Source organism: Pongo abelii, chromosome 4 (genome assembly GCF_028885655.2).
Source record: "Pongo abelii isolate AG06213 chromosome 4, NHGRI_mPonAbe1-v2.0_pri, whole genome shotgun sequence".
Lineage (NCBI taxonomy): Eukaryota > Metazoa > Chordata > Mammalia > Primates > Hominidae > Pongo > Pongo abelii.
Genome location: NC_071989.2, coordinates 39,216,281 through 39,234,933, shown reverse-complemented (window position 1 = coordinate 39,234,933; position 18,653 = coordinate 39,216,281). Strand labels below are relative to the sequence as shown.

Genomic DNA, 18,653 nt, shown 5'->3' with positions numbered 1-18,653 from the left:
GTGTTCTGTTTTTATCAGGACTATTTTTAAAAATGCTTCACATTATAAAATTGACAGCCTGTGTTATTAACTAACAATGTTAGTATAATAATTCTTAATAAGTGATTTCAAGTACATTATTCATTGGAATCCTATGGGAATAAACTGGCACTGTTGATATTTTATAGTATGTTTAGCTTTAATTTTTTTTCTTATCAAGTAAGAAAACTGTAATTTTAAAATTGGAGAGGTGAATAAAAGATAATATGTATAGGCTTTGTGTTTTGTTTTTTGTTTTGTTTTGAGATGGGGTCTCACTCTGTTGCCCAGGCTTAAGTGTAGTGGCACAATCACATCTCACTGCAGCCTGGACCTCCCGGACTCAAGCGATCCTTCCATGTCAACCTCCTGAGTAGCTGGGACTATAGTTACATGCCACCACACCTGGCTAATTTTTGTATTTTTTGTAGAGACGGGGCTTTGCCATGTTGCTCAGGCTGGTCTTGAACTCCTGAGCTCATGCAGTCCACCCACTTCAGCCTCCCAAACTGCTGGGCTTACAGGTATGAGCCACTATGCCCAGCCAGCTGCGTTTTTATTCCTGTATATCACACAGTGGATTAGCAAAGCCTTTATATAAATGAAACAAACCTCAAACACAGGAAAACCAGAGGTCTACTTAGTCTTATCAAAATTACATTGTAGCCTCAATTTAACTTAGTTGGACATTAGAATAAGGTGATCAGTCCCCTTAATCTACCTGTGTAGCAGAGGAAAGAATAAACCATCTCTAGTGGGAGATAACATCACTTGGAGCCTTTTATAAAGTGCACAATGCCTGACATTCAGTCGGAAATTAGTCACGTAAAAAGACATGACTGTATGACTGAAACCCCAAAAGAAAAAAAACAATCCATAGAAACATGCTTGCAGGTAATTCAGATAGAGGAAAAAGACATTAAAACAACCCCGATTAATTTGTTCAAGAAGAGAAATAAAATAGATGAAATAATGGAGAATTTTACCATATAATTGCATATGTGAAAAGAATCAAATGGAAATTCTAGTACTGAAAATACGATATCTGGAATTCAAAGCACAATGAAATTAAAATTCAGTTTGAACAGGAAGATGTTATTAGTAAACTGAAAGAGAAGTCAATAAAAATATCCAAGGGTAAAACAAAAATAATGTTAATACACACACAGTAAAGCACAGAGAAAAAAGAAAGTAATTGAACAGCACAGAAGGGATAAAATGTAATTGCAGTCTTTGGAGAGAAAAAATTGGCAGAAGCAAAGATCCAAAGAGAAAGTGGCCAAAACTTTGTTTCTAAAACTGATAAAGCTTCATGTTATAAGGCTCAGAAAACAAATGAGATAATACGTAGGGAGGAACTGAGCCCTCTTGCCAATAATCAGCACCTTGTGAATGACACTTCTTGACGCAGATCCTCTAGCTCCCGTCAGGCCTTCAGATGACTACAGGCTTGGCTAACACTTGGACTGAAATCTTATGAGACCTTGAGCTGTAACCATGTAGCCAAGCCTCTCCTAGATTCTTAAGTCACTGAAACTGTATAAATTAATAAATACTATTTGTTGTTAAAAGGAGACATAAAGAAAGGCTAAAGGGAATCCTCAGTTAAAAGGAAAATGACCTAAGACAAAGAAATGCAGGAAGGAATGAAGAGCACCAGAAAAGTAAATATATGACTAGATTTAAAAGAATCATGACTGTTAAAAGTAATTATTAATCTCTTATATTTTAAATTATATGTAGAACTAAAATTCATGTCCACAGTAATGCCGTAGACAAGATGGGATATTAATAAAATATAGTAATTCTAAAGTAGCCGGTATTCCCAGCTACTCTGGAGGCTAAGGCTGGAGGGTTGCTTGAGCCCAGGAGTTCAAGGTTGCAGTAAGCTATGATCACACCACTCACTACACCTTAGTCTGCACAGTAGAGTAAGATCCTGTCTCTTAAGTTTTAAAGTAATGAGTTATTTTAGCAAGGTTGCTGAATACAAACAACACCACACAAAAATAACTTGGATTTTCTTTATACCAGCAACAAAAGGAACGTGCAGTTCATTAATAGAAGTATTTAAATTTTCAAACACAGGCAAAACTAATCATAGTGTCAGAAGTCAAGACGGTTATCTTGGGATAGATACTGATTGTGACTACAAAGGTATAATAGAGCTTTGAGGATGCATATAATGTTTTATCTTGTGCTAGTTACATGAGTGTGCTTAGTTTGAGAAAATCACTGTTTTAGATACATGTTAAACCTCAATTTAAAAGTTCAGAACTTCAATTTGTACATTAAAAAAAATCACCAAACATATTCCCTGATGATGAGTTAGAAGAAATAAGTCCCTCAAGCAGTAAACCCATTAAAGATAGAGAGAAATGGAATGTATATTCCATAAAATGCAGGAAGGATGCATTTTAAAATAAAGACTCTTTTCTTCTTCCTTTTTTTTTTAAATAGAGAATTTTAGCACCCTATACTGATTTTCACTACAGACATAGTCCAGATACAGCTGAAGGACAGCTCAAGTAAGTAACATTGGTTCCTAATAATTTTTAAGATAATATATATGTTAATACTAAAGCTTTTAGGTTTGCGTGATTCCATGTACAGCCAGAGAAATGTGAGTTTAAATAAATTTTCTATTTTATAGAATTATGTTGCATTTCTCTCGTAATTTACTGTGGTTTAAAAAATTTAAAGCTTTGAGAAATTTAAAGATTAATTTCTTATTTCAAAAAATATATGGTAGACTGTGACAGAAACCAAGGTCATTGTTTTTGTATTGTATATATTTTAGCATAATTACATTTAAAAAACTAAAAGAATGAAATAACAGTAGATAATAGAATCAAGAGTGACCTTAACTTACTGAGTCAGCAGAATGATGTAATATGTAGAATTCTGAGAATAAGTTTAATACAGAAATAAATGAGAATAGAGTAAATATTACTATCTAGAAATGAGACAATATAATTTTCGGGGTGCTTTTGGAGAGAAAGGCACATGTTCACTAGGTATTTGGAGACAACTTTAACATAATTTAGGGATCAAAGAAAGCACTCTGTAAAGATTTTGCAAATGACACAATTCCATTAAATATGCTATCTAGTGTTTTTCTGGTAGACTTTATTGCACTGCAATGAGTTTATTGTAGACATAAACTTACTGTGATACGTAGTATACATTGACAGGGAAATGTTTTTTATTGTTTTTCATTTTTCCCCTGAGTTAAAAATAGCGATTTCTGTAATCCTAGCACTTCGAGAGGCCGAGGCGGGTGGACCGCCTGAGGTCAGGAGTTTGAGACCAGCCTGACCAATCTGGTGAAACCCCGTCTCTACTAAAAATACAAAAAAAAATTAGCTGGGCATGGTGGCGTACACCTGTAGTCCCAGCTACTCCGGAGGCTGAGGCAGGAGAATTGCTTGAACCTGGGAGGCAGAGGTTGCATTGAGCTGAGATCAGACCACTGCACGATCCTGGGCGACAGAGCAACACTCTGTCTCAAAAAAAAAAAAAAAGGTGGTTTCATACCTTCAGTCACATCCATCATTGTGAACTCATTATCACACCCTAACATACCATGATCTACTTTGAGCTAAGAGATCAAAGTAGATATCCTCTAAGACTTCTCAAACTTATTCCTGCAAACTTTAGTTATGAATTGGAATTTGTAAGGCCCTTTCTTGGCTTCTTTTGAAATATAGACATTCTCTTATTGATGGAGAGTATATGAGTTTTCTGTTGCTGCACACCAAATAACAATAAGCATCATGGCTTAAAACAATACCAGTTTATTAGATCACAGTTTGATAGGTCAGAAGTCTGGCTCAGGTCTTGCCTGGAGGCTCTGGTGAAGAATCCACTTCCAAGGTCATTCAGATTGTTGAGAAAATTTAGTTTCTTGCTACTGTACAACTGCTATGCCTTTTTCTTTACTGGCTGTCAGCTGGGGCCTACTTTCGCCTTCTAGAGGCCTCCCAAATTCCTCAGCACATGGTCTTCTCCCTCTGCAAAGGCAACAATGCTGTAATCTTTCTAGTGCTTTCAGCCTCTCTGACTTTTTCTTTGGCTACCAGCTAGAGAAAGCTCTCTAATTAGATCAAGCCTGCTATATGCTGTATACCCTTTCTTATGCTCTGCTAGACAATATAACATAAACATAGTCAAACATCACAGTCATAGCGGTGATATCTCACCATTTTCACAGGACCCAGAGATCTGGTCATGGAATCTTGGGATAGGGCCATTTATAGAATTCTGCATATGATGATGGACAATAGGTGAACCTAGATATTTTTTAGAGTTGGGAGGGTGGGGCTATTCCATCAGAATCCTTCCTTTCCTATTTGGGTCTGTACTTTCTTCTAAGTTTCTGGAGTATAAACAGGTAGATATCAGGCCTGTAAATAAGGGTATATTATGACCAGGGAACAGGGAAATGACTGATTTTTAAAATATTACAAGTTGAATAGGTTAGAGATGGATTACCAAACAATGTATGTCACCAACTTTTTTAAGAGAAAGCACTGAAAGCTTAATCACACAGGTGTCTGATTCTCCCTTCTTCCAAGCCACCCCCGCCCCCATTTTCATTTCTGTTATTTTCTCATTTTAGCTGGTGCTGCATAGCTTAGTCTTTTTCTTTGAGCTTTTCAATCCACTTTTGTAGACTGTCTAATTGCTCACTAATATCTAATTTGACTTTCTGTCATTGCTCTTTATTCCTTCTTTTTGTTGCTGTTTTTCCCAGTTCTGTGATTTTTTGTATGCTCACAACCATTAAGAATTTAAGTAGGAAAGATTAAAAAAAAAGGTGGCACAGGAAAAAAGGGACAACCGACAGGGTAGACATGGCGGTTGGAGTGACATAAAGAGACACAAAATTGCTATTAAGTATTGAAACTGGCCATAAGCTAACCATGAAAAATGTTTAACATATAAAAAATTCAGTTGCTTAATTGTCATAACTGTTGTAGAGGAAGGAATAATGGAAACAGTTGGGTACATAATTGTCAAGGAAGAAAGTAGCTGGTGATGTTAATGTGTAGTTATTTCATAACATTTCAGTGACTATATAGGTTGTTGAACTTGCTTGTTGGAAATGTTCAAATAAGTTTAGAGCAAAGATTGTGAAGTAAAGAGTGCGTGTGATTAAAATTAAGAGGTTTATGTGATAATTTTCTTTGCTAAGGGGCAGTCTAGTACCACAGATGCTTATTAAGCAGACTTAATGCTTAATTAAATCTTATCTAAGAATAGTTTTCAGAGAGAGCAGGAATATAGAACTGAGTAGAAAAGCAGAATTTATAACTTAAACGATGTTGTGAATTTAAGTTTGAAGTCAGTTTATAATTGGCTAATTTGCTTTAGTGTAGATCTGGTCTTTGTCTTGTTTTAATTTTATGTGTAAATGTTTAAACATTAGTGATAGCTCTTATTGTGATTTAGTACCAGGAAAAAACTCATTTTAACTTTTTATTTCATTGATTCTCCCCCCTGCCCCCCCCCCCACCCCCAACAGAGAAGACAGAGAAGCACGATTTCTAGCCAGTAAAATGGGAATCATAGCAACATTCCGATCATGGGCAGGTAGGTTACTCTACATTGCTTTATAACATCCAAGAAGAAAAACTAGACTGCTTTTTCAAATGTTAAATTATTATTGTAGCATCTAATTCAGATGCTAATCTAGTACTTTGTATGTTATTATTAGAACCAAAGGAATTCGTACAAAATTATTAAAATATGGTGAAGGAAATTTGTAATAGTCAATAGGAATTAGCTAATATTATGATCAGTATACACATATTTATTAATTATTTGCCAGTCACTGTGCTAATGATTACCTGGGCAATTAAAAAAATTTAAGCATGATCTTTACCAAAAAAACCTACAAAACTTGAGTGTTAGCTGTGTATGTAACTAAAGTTTGTTACTTAAAGTACAGTGTAGTGTCATAAATACAAAATAAGCAAGATAGGCCATTAATAGTTCCAAATTTCTTAAGAATAGAGATTGTGCATGTTTTATCTTTCCATGGAATAAAAAGTAAGTATTGTTTTTTAAATAATACCACCATTAAGTGTGTTGTTAATAACACTGGGTTTTTGCCATTAAGAGTAATTGAGAGTAATGGCAAAAACCGCAATTACTTTTGTACCCAATGTATTAATGATTATCTTCTTCCTTCTTGATTTAGTATTATTGTGAAGGGGTAGCATGGAAAAGAAGTAGCAATAAGCAAAGAAAGGAAATTCACCTAAACATTTCTGTGTACCTAGGTAACCCTAACTTACAAGTACCTTTTCCATACAAATGTTTACTCCAGCCATTTGTATGGAAAGGCCACTTGGCCCCTAACCAGTATGTTTCCAGGGATTTTCTCTGATCTCTTAGCAGTTTGGTAAAAAGCTCTGCCTTGCTATACCTCATAAATGCCTATTTTCCTTAATGCTGATGGACAACCATAGGATTCTATGATGACTCAACAGTCATACGTACTTTTTTTAAATACTTCATCAGCTCCACAGTACTTTGTTTTCTGTAGTTACAGTCATCTTCCTTTACCACTCCTCATCTTCCTTGTCATTAGAGCTGTTTGTATATTACCAAAAAAATTAATTCTATCCTGCATCCTAGCTGCTATCTCATTCTTCCTACATCCAGACTCTACGCTTCCTGTAATGATGTCTGTTTCTGCCAGTCTTTCCTTATTGCTCTTAAACATTTTTTTTTTTACTGTGTTTCAATTTCCCCTGGAGCCCTTTCATACTGATTCATCATTAGAAACTTAGAGGGGTGGGGCCGGGTGCGGTCGCTCATGCCAAGGTGGGTGGATCACCTGAGGTCAGGGGTTTGAGACCAGCCTGGCCAACATGGTGAAACCCTGTCTCTACTAAAAATACAAAAATTAGCCAGGTGTGGTGGCGGGCACCTGTAATCCCAGCTACTCGGGAGGCTGCAGCAGGAGAATTGCTTGAACCCAGGAGGCGGAGGTTGCAGTGAGCCGAGATCGCACCACTACACTCCAGCCTGGGCGACAGAGCGAGACTCTGTCTCAAAAAAAAAAGAAAGAAACTTAGAGGGGTGGGAGTCTTCTACCTTTCTATTGAAGAAAGAAGAGAAATATCAGCATTATAAGTTAAAACCTTGAAAGCATTTGTCTCATGGAAATAATTTCCTAAATAATATTTATATTCTGTAGTACTGTTTCTAAGTTAAATAAACTTTTGTGTACTTGTAACATTATTTCTGTGATGTATTTCCAGTTCCAAATAACTGATTGAAAAATGACCTTTTAGAACACATTTTTTAATGAGATGCAACAGCCTGTTTTCCATATTAGCACAGAGTATGCTCTTTTGAGACTATATCTTATCTGTAATTTCTCAACTATCAGACATCAAAATTTGCGAAATACTATTTTGATACTTTAAGCAAATAAGCTTACCTAGTATGTTTTAATTTGAATTTTGATCCTGAATCTAAAGAGAACATAGAGACTGTTCATAAATATCTGTACGCTTAGCTAGAAGTACAGGGAACTTTGGAGTCCTATAAGACATTTTAAAGAATGTTTTCCCTAACATGTCATGAAAAATTTGAAACACACAGAAAAATTAAAAAAACTATGCAGTAAACACCCATATACTTCCACGTAGATTTTACTGTATTTGCTGTATTATATATCTGTCCATCTGTCCATCTGTCCATCCCACTGGGCATTCATCAGTCCATCTATGTTATTCTAATATATCTCAAAGGAAGTTGCAGACATAGTCCTCTTTACTCCTGAACACTGCAGCATGCACATTATTAACTAGAATTAGATGTTTGTTTATGGTCCTGATTTGTTTTTGGGGGGAGAGATTTGAGGTAAAATTTACATACAGTGAAATGCACACATCATTAATCTACTGTTTGATGCATCTTGACAAACGCTTACACCTTTGTAATTCAAACCCTTTTCAATATATAGAACATTATCATTGCCCCAGGAAGTTCTTTTATACTCTTTCCTAGTCAGTTTTTGACTCCGTACTCCCAAGAAGGAACCACCATTATTTTTGTGGCTTAGTTTTGCCTATTCTGAAACTTAATATTAGTGGAATCATACTGATATAAAGGCTTTTTTTTTGTAAGCCTTCTTTCACTTGACATAATGATTTTGATACTCATTTATGTTATTGTATATATCAGTAATATGTTCTCCTTTTTTGCTAAGTAATATTTCATGCAATGAACATTTCAGTTTGTGTTGGGTTTTTTTTTTTTTTTTTGCCCTTTTGTTACTAGATTTGACTATTCAAAGCTCCTTTATCAAAGATAAAGCTTCTTTGAGCAACTTCATACAAGCTATTTTTGTGGACATGAGTTTTCATTCCGCTTGCGTAAATACCTAAATGGAATTGCTGGGTCTGAGATTGGATGTATGTTTGTGTCCGTGAGAAACTGCCAGACTTTTTCCCAAAATACTTACACTGTTTTATACTCCCATCATCAGTGTATGTGACTTCCAGTTGTTCTGCATCCTTGTCAGTATTTGGTGTTGTGAGTCTTTAATTTTAGCCATTCTAGTAGGTATATTTTGGTTTCTTGTTATTAATATAGTTTGCATTTCCCTGATGACTAATGATATTGAGCATTTTGTGTGTGTTTATTGGCTATTCATACATCTTTTGTGACATGATTTTAATATGTTTAAAATTGTTCAACTTCTGTCACTTAAAAATTTTGAATCATATAATTTATTTGAAGTCTATTGCTTATACTCATGTGCATTCAGTATATTTTAGAATTGAACTTTTAAATAATAAATGCCAAGTAGAGTTTTTCACTTTAAAGTGAGGAGCATAAAAGAGGGGAGACAGACCATTGTCTGATTTTCTCTCGTGTTCTTACTCCCAGAGAAGCGTTCGTCAGGCAGTCAGACTCATGAACTTTCTGGATATTAAACAGATACTGAAGATGGAATTTAAATGATGAAATTATTGGTAATCTCTAATCAATAGAGAAATACGGAGTATGCTTCAAATATATTTCAGTTGTATAATAGTTCTTATGATGACCAAATAGTATCATAGATAATCATATAATTTTGCCTAGAAAAATATGACAAATTTTATATTATACATTGCTATAGAAATTTTTTTGAAATTCACGTCAGTGATTTTTTCTTTCTCTCCTCTTTAGGTATTATTAATTTATGTAAACCTGGAAATTCTGGGATCCAGTCTCTAATAGGAGTACTTTGCATACCAAATATGGAAATAAGGGTAGGTAAAAGTTGTTAGGATTGTTTCATTCCTGGACCTTTAACGGTGGGAATTAATTATTAAAAAAAAATTATTTCAGGTGATGCTTTTTCCTCATTAGTTGTTAATTAGATCATATTTTTAAAATACACAAGTAAATATTTACTACTTAGTTAAACCCTAAATATAATAGGAATCATTTAAAATATTGCTGTTGGCTGGGCGCGGTGGCTCATGCCTGTAATCCTAGCACTTTGGGAGGCCGAGGTGGGTGGATCATGAGGTCAGGAGTTCAAGACCAGCTTGACCAACATGGTGAAACCACATCTCTACTAAAAAAAAAAAAATATATATACAAAAATTAGCTGGGCATGGTGGCACATGCCTGTAATCCCAGCTACTCAGGAGGCTGAGGCAGGAGAATCACTTGAACCCAGGAGGCGGAGGTTGCAGTGAGCTGAGATAGCACCATTGCACTCCAGCCTGGGTGACAGAGCGAGACTCCATCTCAAAAAAAAAAAAAAAAAAAAAAAATTGCTGTTGTTAGGAATAATGGCTGTATTAAAAATTGAGTTGAGGCCAGACATGGTGGCTCACACCTGTAATCCCAGCACTTTGGGAGGCCAAGGCAGGTGGATCACCTGAGGTCAGGAGTTCGAGACCAGCCTCCTTAATATGGTGAAACCCCGTCTCTACTAAAAATACAAAAAATTAGCCAGGCACCTGTAATCCCAGCTACTTAGGTGGTGGGCACCTGTAATCCCAAGTACTCAGGAGGCTGAGGCAGGAGAATCACTTAAACCTGGGAGGTGGAGGTTGCAATGAGCCAAGATCGCACCATGGCACTCCAGCCGGGGCAACAAGAGCGAAACTCCATCTCAAAAAAACAAAAAAAAGTTGAGTTGAAAATATGAACTTAATTATTCTTTATTCATTAAAACAATATAAACAACACACAAGGGCATTCTCACTATAAAAGGTTCAAGCACTACAGACTACATTTAACAAAAGGTAAATGTATTTATGCCTTCTAACTTATGTTTTGTAATATGTGGTGAGATTTTATTTTAACGATGGTGGTTTTGATTAAAATAGAATTGTTAATATTTCTATATTTACTAGGTATATTTCTAAATTATTTGTAAGAATTTGTATTATACAGTTAAATTGAATTTGAAGGAAAAGAGAATTCTTAAAGTGATTTTTTTCCTTTCTCCTTAAATGTTTTTATTTGTTTTAATTTTGTTTCTTTCTTTTGCCCTTCCTTATATGAACCAAACCTGGAGCTGAAAAATATTATTAGAAAATATTAGCCAGGTGTGCTTTGTTTAAATGTGAAATAAAAAGTATTTAGATAATGGAAATGGAAGGATATGATTATAAATGGAAAGATCTGTAAGCAGGTAACAAACTGTTGAGATAATTCACTTCTTACTCAATAGGTGGAAAAAGAACATGGTCTTTGGAGAGTCTGACCAACTGGAGTTTAACCTCTGGTTTTATTTACTTTTTTGTTAGCTCCATGACCTTGGGAAAATTGCTTTTTTGCACAATTAGGTTAATGAAAAATTTAATGACTAGATTAAGTGATGTATGTAGTAGTAAGCATTTAGTTATCCCTTCTCTAATATAGGCCTTATACAGTTTCAAAATATGGTATAATCATGCATTGGTTAATGATAGGAATGTGTTCTAAGAAACTCACTGTTAGATGATTTCATCCTGTGAACATCCTAGAGTACTTACACAGACCTAGATGGTATAGCCTACTACACACCTAGGTTATGTGGTATAGCTTATTGCTTCTAAGCTACAAACCTGTATAGCATGTTACTGTACTGAGTACTGTAGGCAGTTGTAACACAATGGAATTCGTGTATCTAAACATCTAAACATAGAAAAGGTACAATAGAAATACAGTATAAAAATTAAAAATACTGGCCGGGCACGGTGGCTCACACCTGTAATCCCAGCACTTTGGGAGGCCGAGGCGGGCGGATCGTGAGATCAGGAGATTGAGACCATCCTGGCTAACACGGTGAAACCTGTCCCTACTAAAAACAGAAAAAACTTAGCCAGTCGTGGTGGCAGGCACCTGTAGTCCCAGCTACTCGGGAAGCTGAGGCAGGAGAATGGCGTGAACCCGGGAGGCGGAGCTTGCAGTGAGCCGAGATTGCGCCACAGCACTTCAGCCTGAGCCACAGAGCAAGACTCCATCTCAAAAAAAAAAAAAAATTAAAAATACAGCACCTATATAGGGTACTTACAGTGCATGGAGCTTATGGGACTAATAGTAGCCCTGGATGAGTCAATGTGTGAGAAGTGAGTGAATGTTAAGACCTAGGACATGACTGTACACTACTGTAGACTTTACAGACTTGTACACTTAGGCTACATTTAATTTACTAAAATTCTTTTCTTCAAAAGTAATTAGCTTACTGTAACCTTTTTACTTTATAACTTTCAAATTTTTTAAACTTTTGACTCTTTTGCAATAATATTTAGCTTAAAACACAAACACATTGTATAGGTGTTCAAAATTTTTTTGGTTTTATACTCTTATTCTATAAGATTTTTCTGTTTTTAAATTTTTTTACTTTTTAAACTTTTTTATTAAAAACAAAAACATAGGCCAGGTGCGGTGGCTCACACCTGTAATCCCAGCACTTTGGGAGGTCAAGGTGGGCAGATCACCTGAGGTCAGGAGTTCGAGACCAGCCTGACCAACATGGTGAAACCTCATCGCTACTAAAAATACAAAAATTAGCCGGGCATGGTGGCAGGTGCCTGTAATCCCAGCTATTCAGGAGGCTGCGGCAGGAGAATTGCTGGAACCCGGGAGGTGGAGTTGCAGTGAGCCGAGATCGTGCCACTGCACTCCAGCCTGGGAGACGAGTGAAACTTTGCCTCAAAAAACACACACACACACACACACACACACACACACACACACACACACACACACCTGGGAGACGAGTGAAACTTTGCCTCAAAAAACACACACACACACACACACACACACACACACACACACACCTGGGAGACGAGTGAAACTTTGCCTCAAAAAACACACACACACACACACACACACACACACACACACACACACACACACACGCCTAATTAGGATCATCAGTATCACTGTCTTCCACTGTCTTCCACCTCCATACCTTGTATGTCTGGAATGTCTCCAGGAGCAGTATACTGGAATGTCTCCAGGGGCAGTATACATGAATGAAGCTGTCATGTGATAACCATGTCTTGTTATGGAATACCTACCTGAGGCTGTTTTACAGTTAACTTTTTTTTTTTTTTTTTTTTTTTTTAAGAAGCAGGGTCTTGCTGTCACCCAGGCTAGAGTGCAGTGGAATGATCATAGCTCACTGCATCCTCGAACTCCTCGACTCAAGTGATCCTCTTGCCCCAGCCTCCCGAGTAGCTAGGACTACAGGAACATGCCACCACACCCAGTGAAGTTTTAAATTTTTTGTAGAGATGGGGTTTCACTATGTTTCTAGTCTCAAAATTCTGGCCTCAAGCAGTCCTCCCACCTTGGCTTCCCAAAATGTTTTTTTTTTTTAAAGTATAGGAGTACACTCTAAGATAATAATAAAAGGTATAGTATAGTAAATAGGTAAACCAGTAACATAGTTATTTATTATCATTATCAGGTATTATGTAATTGTACATAATTCTGTATATAATACTTTTAAACAACTGGCAGTGCAGTGGGTTTGTCTACTCCAGCATCACCACAAACAGTTGAGTAATATTGCCCTGTGGCAGACAATATGACTGCTGCTACAGTTTCACTAAGCAATAGGAATTTTTCAGCTTCATCATAATCTTAGAGAACGACCATCATATATGTGGCCAATCATTGACTAAAATATTGTTATGTAGCATGTCATTGTATTAATAGTTCTGTTTTTATCATTTTAAAAATTATGTGAATAGAACATTTAAAAATCTTAAAAGCGTTTCATAAAAATAAATGAGGTGTATTTGTCTGCTAATTTAGCGAGGTCTACTTGAAGTGCTTTATGATATCTTTCGTCTTCCTCTACCTGTTGTGACTGAGGAGTTCATAGAAGCACTACTCAGTGTAGGTAAGTATTGAAGTACATTTGTATCTTTTCATATATTATGATTTTTATTTAATGGAGACAAAGTTCCTAAAAGGAGAAATATTAAATATTGAACACCATTTTCTTTTCTTGCTGCATAATTGTGACAGGAAATTAATATAAAAATAAAACCTCAAGTTCCTAAGACTGAGAAATTTTAATTTCTTCTTTATCACCTTGGCTCTTAGAGCAATTAAATTAATAGGAATGGGCCAAAAAAGGAAGAGAGGAGACAGTAAGAAACCTATGTAATCCTCAGATTATCTAATTCTCATCTTATATTATTTGAGCCAAATGACTTAAAGTACCGAAGTCCCAAAATGAAGGAAATTAGATCTGCATATATTTACATAACTAATTTTTGTCTGTGTCTTTTTGAATGTATGGTATTTAACCAGCACTTTTTAAAGTTCTTTATAGCCTGGCTAGCTGATGGTTTTATACTTATCTGAAGTGTTCCAGTGATATCTAATCTTTTCCCTACCATATTTTAACTATTTTAGATCCAGGGAGGTTCCAAGACAGTTGGAGGCTTTCAGATGGCTTTGTGGCAGCTGAGGCAAAAACTATTCTTCCTCATCGTGCCAGATCCAGGTAGAATTTAAATATAAAAAGGGTTTCAATTTATTAGAATTAGGGTTTTTATGTTAGACCGTGTAATCTCTGAAACTTTATTTAAATTGTTTCTGTGCTGTTTTTTCCAGGCCAGACCTCATGGATAATTATTTGGCACTGATACTCTCTGCATTTATTCGTAATGGACTTTTAGAGGTAAGACTTATAAACCTTATTTTATTCCATTTTGTTTATTTTCTCTAACAGATTCTTTCAGGCCAGGCGTGGCGGCTCACGCCTGTAATCCCAACACTTTGAGAAGCCAAGGCAGGCGGATCAGTTTAGGCCAGGAGTTAGAGACCAGCCTGAACAACATGGTGAAACTGTGTCTCAACTAAAAATACAAAAATTAGCCACGTATGGTGGCACACCCCTGTAGTCCCAGCTACTTGGGAGGCTGACACACGAGAATTGCTTGAACCTGGGAGGCAGAGGTTATACTGAGCCGAGATCTTGCCGTTGCATTCCAGCCTGGGCAACAGAGTGAGACTCTTGTCTAAAGAAAAAAAAAAAAAAAAAACCTTTCAGAGTGAGAAATAAATCTGATGCATAAATGTTTTCATGTGTATTATTTTGCAACAGTGGTGTCATCTTTTTATTTTCAAAGGGCCTAGTTGAAGTGATAACAAACAGTGATGATCATATCTCAGTTAGAGCTACCATCCTTTTAGGAGAGCTTTTACATATGGTAAGTTTAGCAACTTCTGATTATATGTTTCATACCTTTAATGTTTGAATTTATAAAACAAGTTATTTTAATAGTGTTGCTTTGTATTGTCTCAAAAATAAATTTGCATTTCTTATAAATGTTTATCTTTGCATTACAAAAAGCCCTTGGTACTGTATCCTGAGATAGATACGTACGTGCGCGCATGCGCATGCACACGCATATTTTGATTGGTTTTGTAAATGGAATAAATATACAACATACAAAGTACTGAAATGTTGATTTTTACACTCGCTTTCAAAGTTGACATTTTCGTCCTGTAAATCTTAATTGACCTCAGAAAGACTTCCTAAGAAGCAAGAAATAGCAAAACTGGATACTACTTCAGTCTGCTAAGAATGTACTTGATACATGGTAGTCAGTGCCTGAATTTTAGAAAGCTTTGTGCAGAAGCTTTAAATATAGTCTTGGTTGAACATTATAGTCTTTTCTATAAACTTGTAGTTTGAGGTTCAGAAGATGGGTTTTTTTTTTGTTTTTCTTTTCACCGTGATTTTGTGATTACAGTAACTTTTGGAAAGTAGGAGCTAGGAAAGTGATTTGGCAATTCTTACTCTCAGCAAATCAATCAATGAGGGATCCCTGATAGTTTGCAAGGTAGGAATTTATATTTTTAGATTACTTACTAGTTAGTAAATACAAAATAAAAAGAACCGTTTAAAACTCATTAAGGAAGAATTGATTCTATGGCAAATATTTTGAAATTATGTCACAGTTTGCTATTTTTAGCAGATGTGTTTTGTTTAGGTTTTTCTTTCTTGATCTGTTCCCCTCCTCCCCACCCTTGTTTTCCCTTCATAGCAACTGGGCTATGTGAGTGAGGTAAAGAGCATTAAGCAGAATTTAATTTAACTTTCTTTTTTTAAACCATTGAATTATTTAGCTGTTTGCTCTGTTCTTTTTTGGCCCATCTGTGAAAGAATTATGTAGAGTCAGCGGCTTTCAGGTCTGATTATTTGTCTTTTAATTCTTAAGATACCATTTCCTGTTCAGGAATACCAATATTCAGAGTTATTTGCTTTTATATGAAGGAATCTCTATACATTTTATCTTTTTCCCTTGTCCCATACCCAGAATTCTATAATTTCCTTGAAATAAAAGAGCTGGTTATTTTGCTTATTATTCTTACATTTTCTGTCTTCCACATTTGATCAGTATACTTGTCTTCGTTGATAGCTGGTTGTGTGGTGAGGTTTTTATTTGGAAAGTAGAAATTAATATTTCTTATTTTAAAGATTATGGCATATGGGACAAATCTATTTTGAGAAAGTAGTTTTTAAAACTTAAGAAGTCAACTCATAAATTTGGATATGGCATCTAGCATTTTAAATGTTATTTTAAACGTAACTTAGGTTGATTCCTGTAATGTTTTGACATATAATGCCTTCTGGTCATTTAAGAATTGAATTTAACTGGGTACCACTTAAAACCATAATATTATAATAAAGAATATGAAACTTAATGGTTATGTTAATATGTGTGTATCTTTATATTTCATCCTTGTTGAAAGTATTATAGATATGATAAAAATATAAATAAGCATGTATTGGGGAAAATAAGTTAATTTTATGAGTAAAACCTCAGAATTTGTAATAGTCTTGAATACAGCATTGTATGTGCAGGTAATCTATAACATAAACTATTTCTACTTCTGAAAACTCATGTAAAATGTTATGCTTCATTTTAGGCAAACACAATTCTTCCTCATTCACATAGCCATCATTTGCACTGCTTGCCAACCCTAATGAATATGGCTGCATCCTTTGATATCCCCAAGGAAAAGAGACTGTAAGTATCAGAGCTTTAGCAAAGCTTTTGTTTGATATATTTAATATCGAATTAGATTATTTTCTCTTCTTTTTAAAAAAAAAATAGTATGGATAGGTTATGTTGGGAAATTCTTTTAAGGAATTTGCTTAAAGGAAAAATTAATAGTTCTAAAAATATTTAATAATTTGTTTTTTAGGCTACAAAATACTAATAGTGTAATAAAATCACTTTTTTCTAGCATGTTTGTAGACAAGGACATAGAATGGTTATCGTATTACTAAAAATGTTAGCTGAGAGTTTTTTGGACTCCTTTATGTTGTGAGCAGCAATTCTGGCTCTTTTTTTAATGTCTATGAACTATTTCAAATCAAGCCTTACAGTATTAATGTATTCTTTTATTTGCATGGTTAAAAATGTTGCAATTAGTAACAAGTACTACTGGGCCACATAGCAATAAGCTGAACTCTTGCTACTAAAGGAGATACTGCAAACATAGAATTTATGAGCAAAATTATGGTAATACAGCTGTAGCTCTGCTGGAATTCCAGTGCTAATGATAAAATGTGTATAAAAGGTAATGATGGAAGGGTTCATTTGGGAAGTGCTAGAAGGAACTTAGTTTGACTTGGCAAAGATTATATCTAGGCTAGGAATGTCTTTTTGTGGTTGTGTTTTTTTGTTATTATGATCAGAAATATATATGGACCATTTTATTTTTTGCTTGATGTTAGTGAAATGGAGTTTTTTAGCTGTTCAAAACTATGTATTTTTGTTAAGAGTTATAGTACATTTTTGAAAAGTTTACTTAGCTTTAATAATAAAGTACCCTTAATAATCTATTAATTTTCATTCTGCCATTGGAAATACTGTTTAACAGACCAAAGTTGTCTTATAAACTGAGGGCATTAGGAGTTATCTCAGTTCTGTCTCTAGGCTTACATCAGTAATAGTAGCTTTTAGCTTTTATATTACTAGTTTCATGATGGAAGAATGTACTTTCCCAGTACCTGATAGACCTAAACTCTGGGTTAGATTATGGCCACAAATTCCAGGGTTCATCAGGAATTCAAATTTATCTTCAGAATTCCAGTAAGAATAGTCCTCTTAAAATAGTTTTATCTTTAGCTCAGTAAGCTTTCTTTATTGATAAATACTTGCCAGTCAGCACATCCCAATATTTAAAAATTCTACTTACTAGAAATTATGAAGGTGAGACTTGCTACCAAATTCTTGAAAATGGCACTTTTATTTACCACAAAGAATTAAATATAATTTATAAAAATATACCATTTACAGTTACAGACCAATGTGGAAAACAGAGACTGTTCAGTTGGTACTGGGATCATTGATTATCCATATGGGAGTACAGTGAAATTCTTTCAACCTCATATCGTAAACAAAAATAAGTTTCAGGCGGATTAAGGATTTATATGTGAAAAGCAAAGCTTTAAATTTTTGATAAGAAAATATAGAAAACTAGGTTTCTGACCTTGTAGGAGTTCTTAAAACCAATATACAAAAAATACCTACCACCATAGAAGAAAAGTTGAGTAAGTACATGTTCAATTGCATCTAAATAATCAGTGTGTCTTTATATAAATCAGTAGTGTTGTTTATTTTTTGTATTTGTCTCTCCAAATTTGATGAAATAATTTACTTGATCAATAATAATTTCTAGCCTTGAACTTATGTAAGCTTTAATAATTTACCACGGTAATCTCTTAAATTATGTTGGTCTTGCTACTGTATTAATTGAATTGTTTTTCTCATTAGGCGAGCCAGTGCAGCCTTGAACTGTTTAAAACGCTTCCATGAAATGAAGAAACGAGGACCTAAGCCTTATAGTCTTCATTTAGACCACATTATTCAGAAAGCAATTGCAACACACCAGAAACGGGATCAGTATCTCCGAGTTCAGAAAGATATATTTGTTCTTAAGGTGCTGACATGAAATCATGATTTTCAACTTAAACACAACATCTTAATTCCTTAACCACTGGATTTTAGTATGCATGTATTTGAGTTTACACTTTTCTTCATGCATATGAATTTTCAGATGGCTTCTGAGTTTTATAATTTGGAGATGGGTTTTTATAACTTTAAAGTTAAAAAACCTTGATCTATCCTTAAATGGAA

General features: G+C 34.9%; 1 protein-coding gene across 10 annotated transcripts in view; it reads left to right on the top strand.

The window, feature by feature from the left end:
• The window catches only part of RICTOR (RPTOR independent companion of MTOR complex 2), a 135,572-nt gene that overhangs the window by 92,155 nt on the left and 24,764 nt on the right, over nt 1–18,653 (top strand). For all 10 annotated transcript variants that reach the window (XM_054555505.1, XM_009240664.3, XM_063724089.1 and 7 more), the window contains 9 exons: nt 2,479–2,546; nt 5,546–5,613; nt 9,217–9,299; nt 13,300–13,387; nt 13,909–13,999; nt 14,110–14,176; nt 14,628–14,708; nt 16,435–16,535; nt 18,291–18,456. In XM_054555505.1, coding sequence (XP_054411480.1) covers nt 2,479–2,546; nt 5,546–5,613; nt 9,217–9,299; nt 13,300–13,387; nt 13,909–13,999; nt 14,110–14,176; nt 14,628–14,708; nt 16,435–16,535; nt 18,291–18,456 — 813 coding nt within the window. The remainder of the gene's footprint in view (nt 1–2,478; nt 2,547–5,545; nt 5,614–9,216; nt 9,300–13,299; nt 13,388–13,908; nt 14,000–14,109; nt 14,177–14,627; nt 14,709–16,434; nt 16,536–18,290; nt 18,457–18,653) is intronic.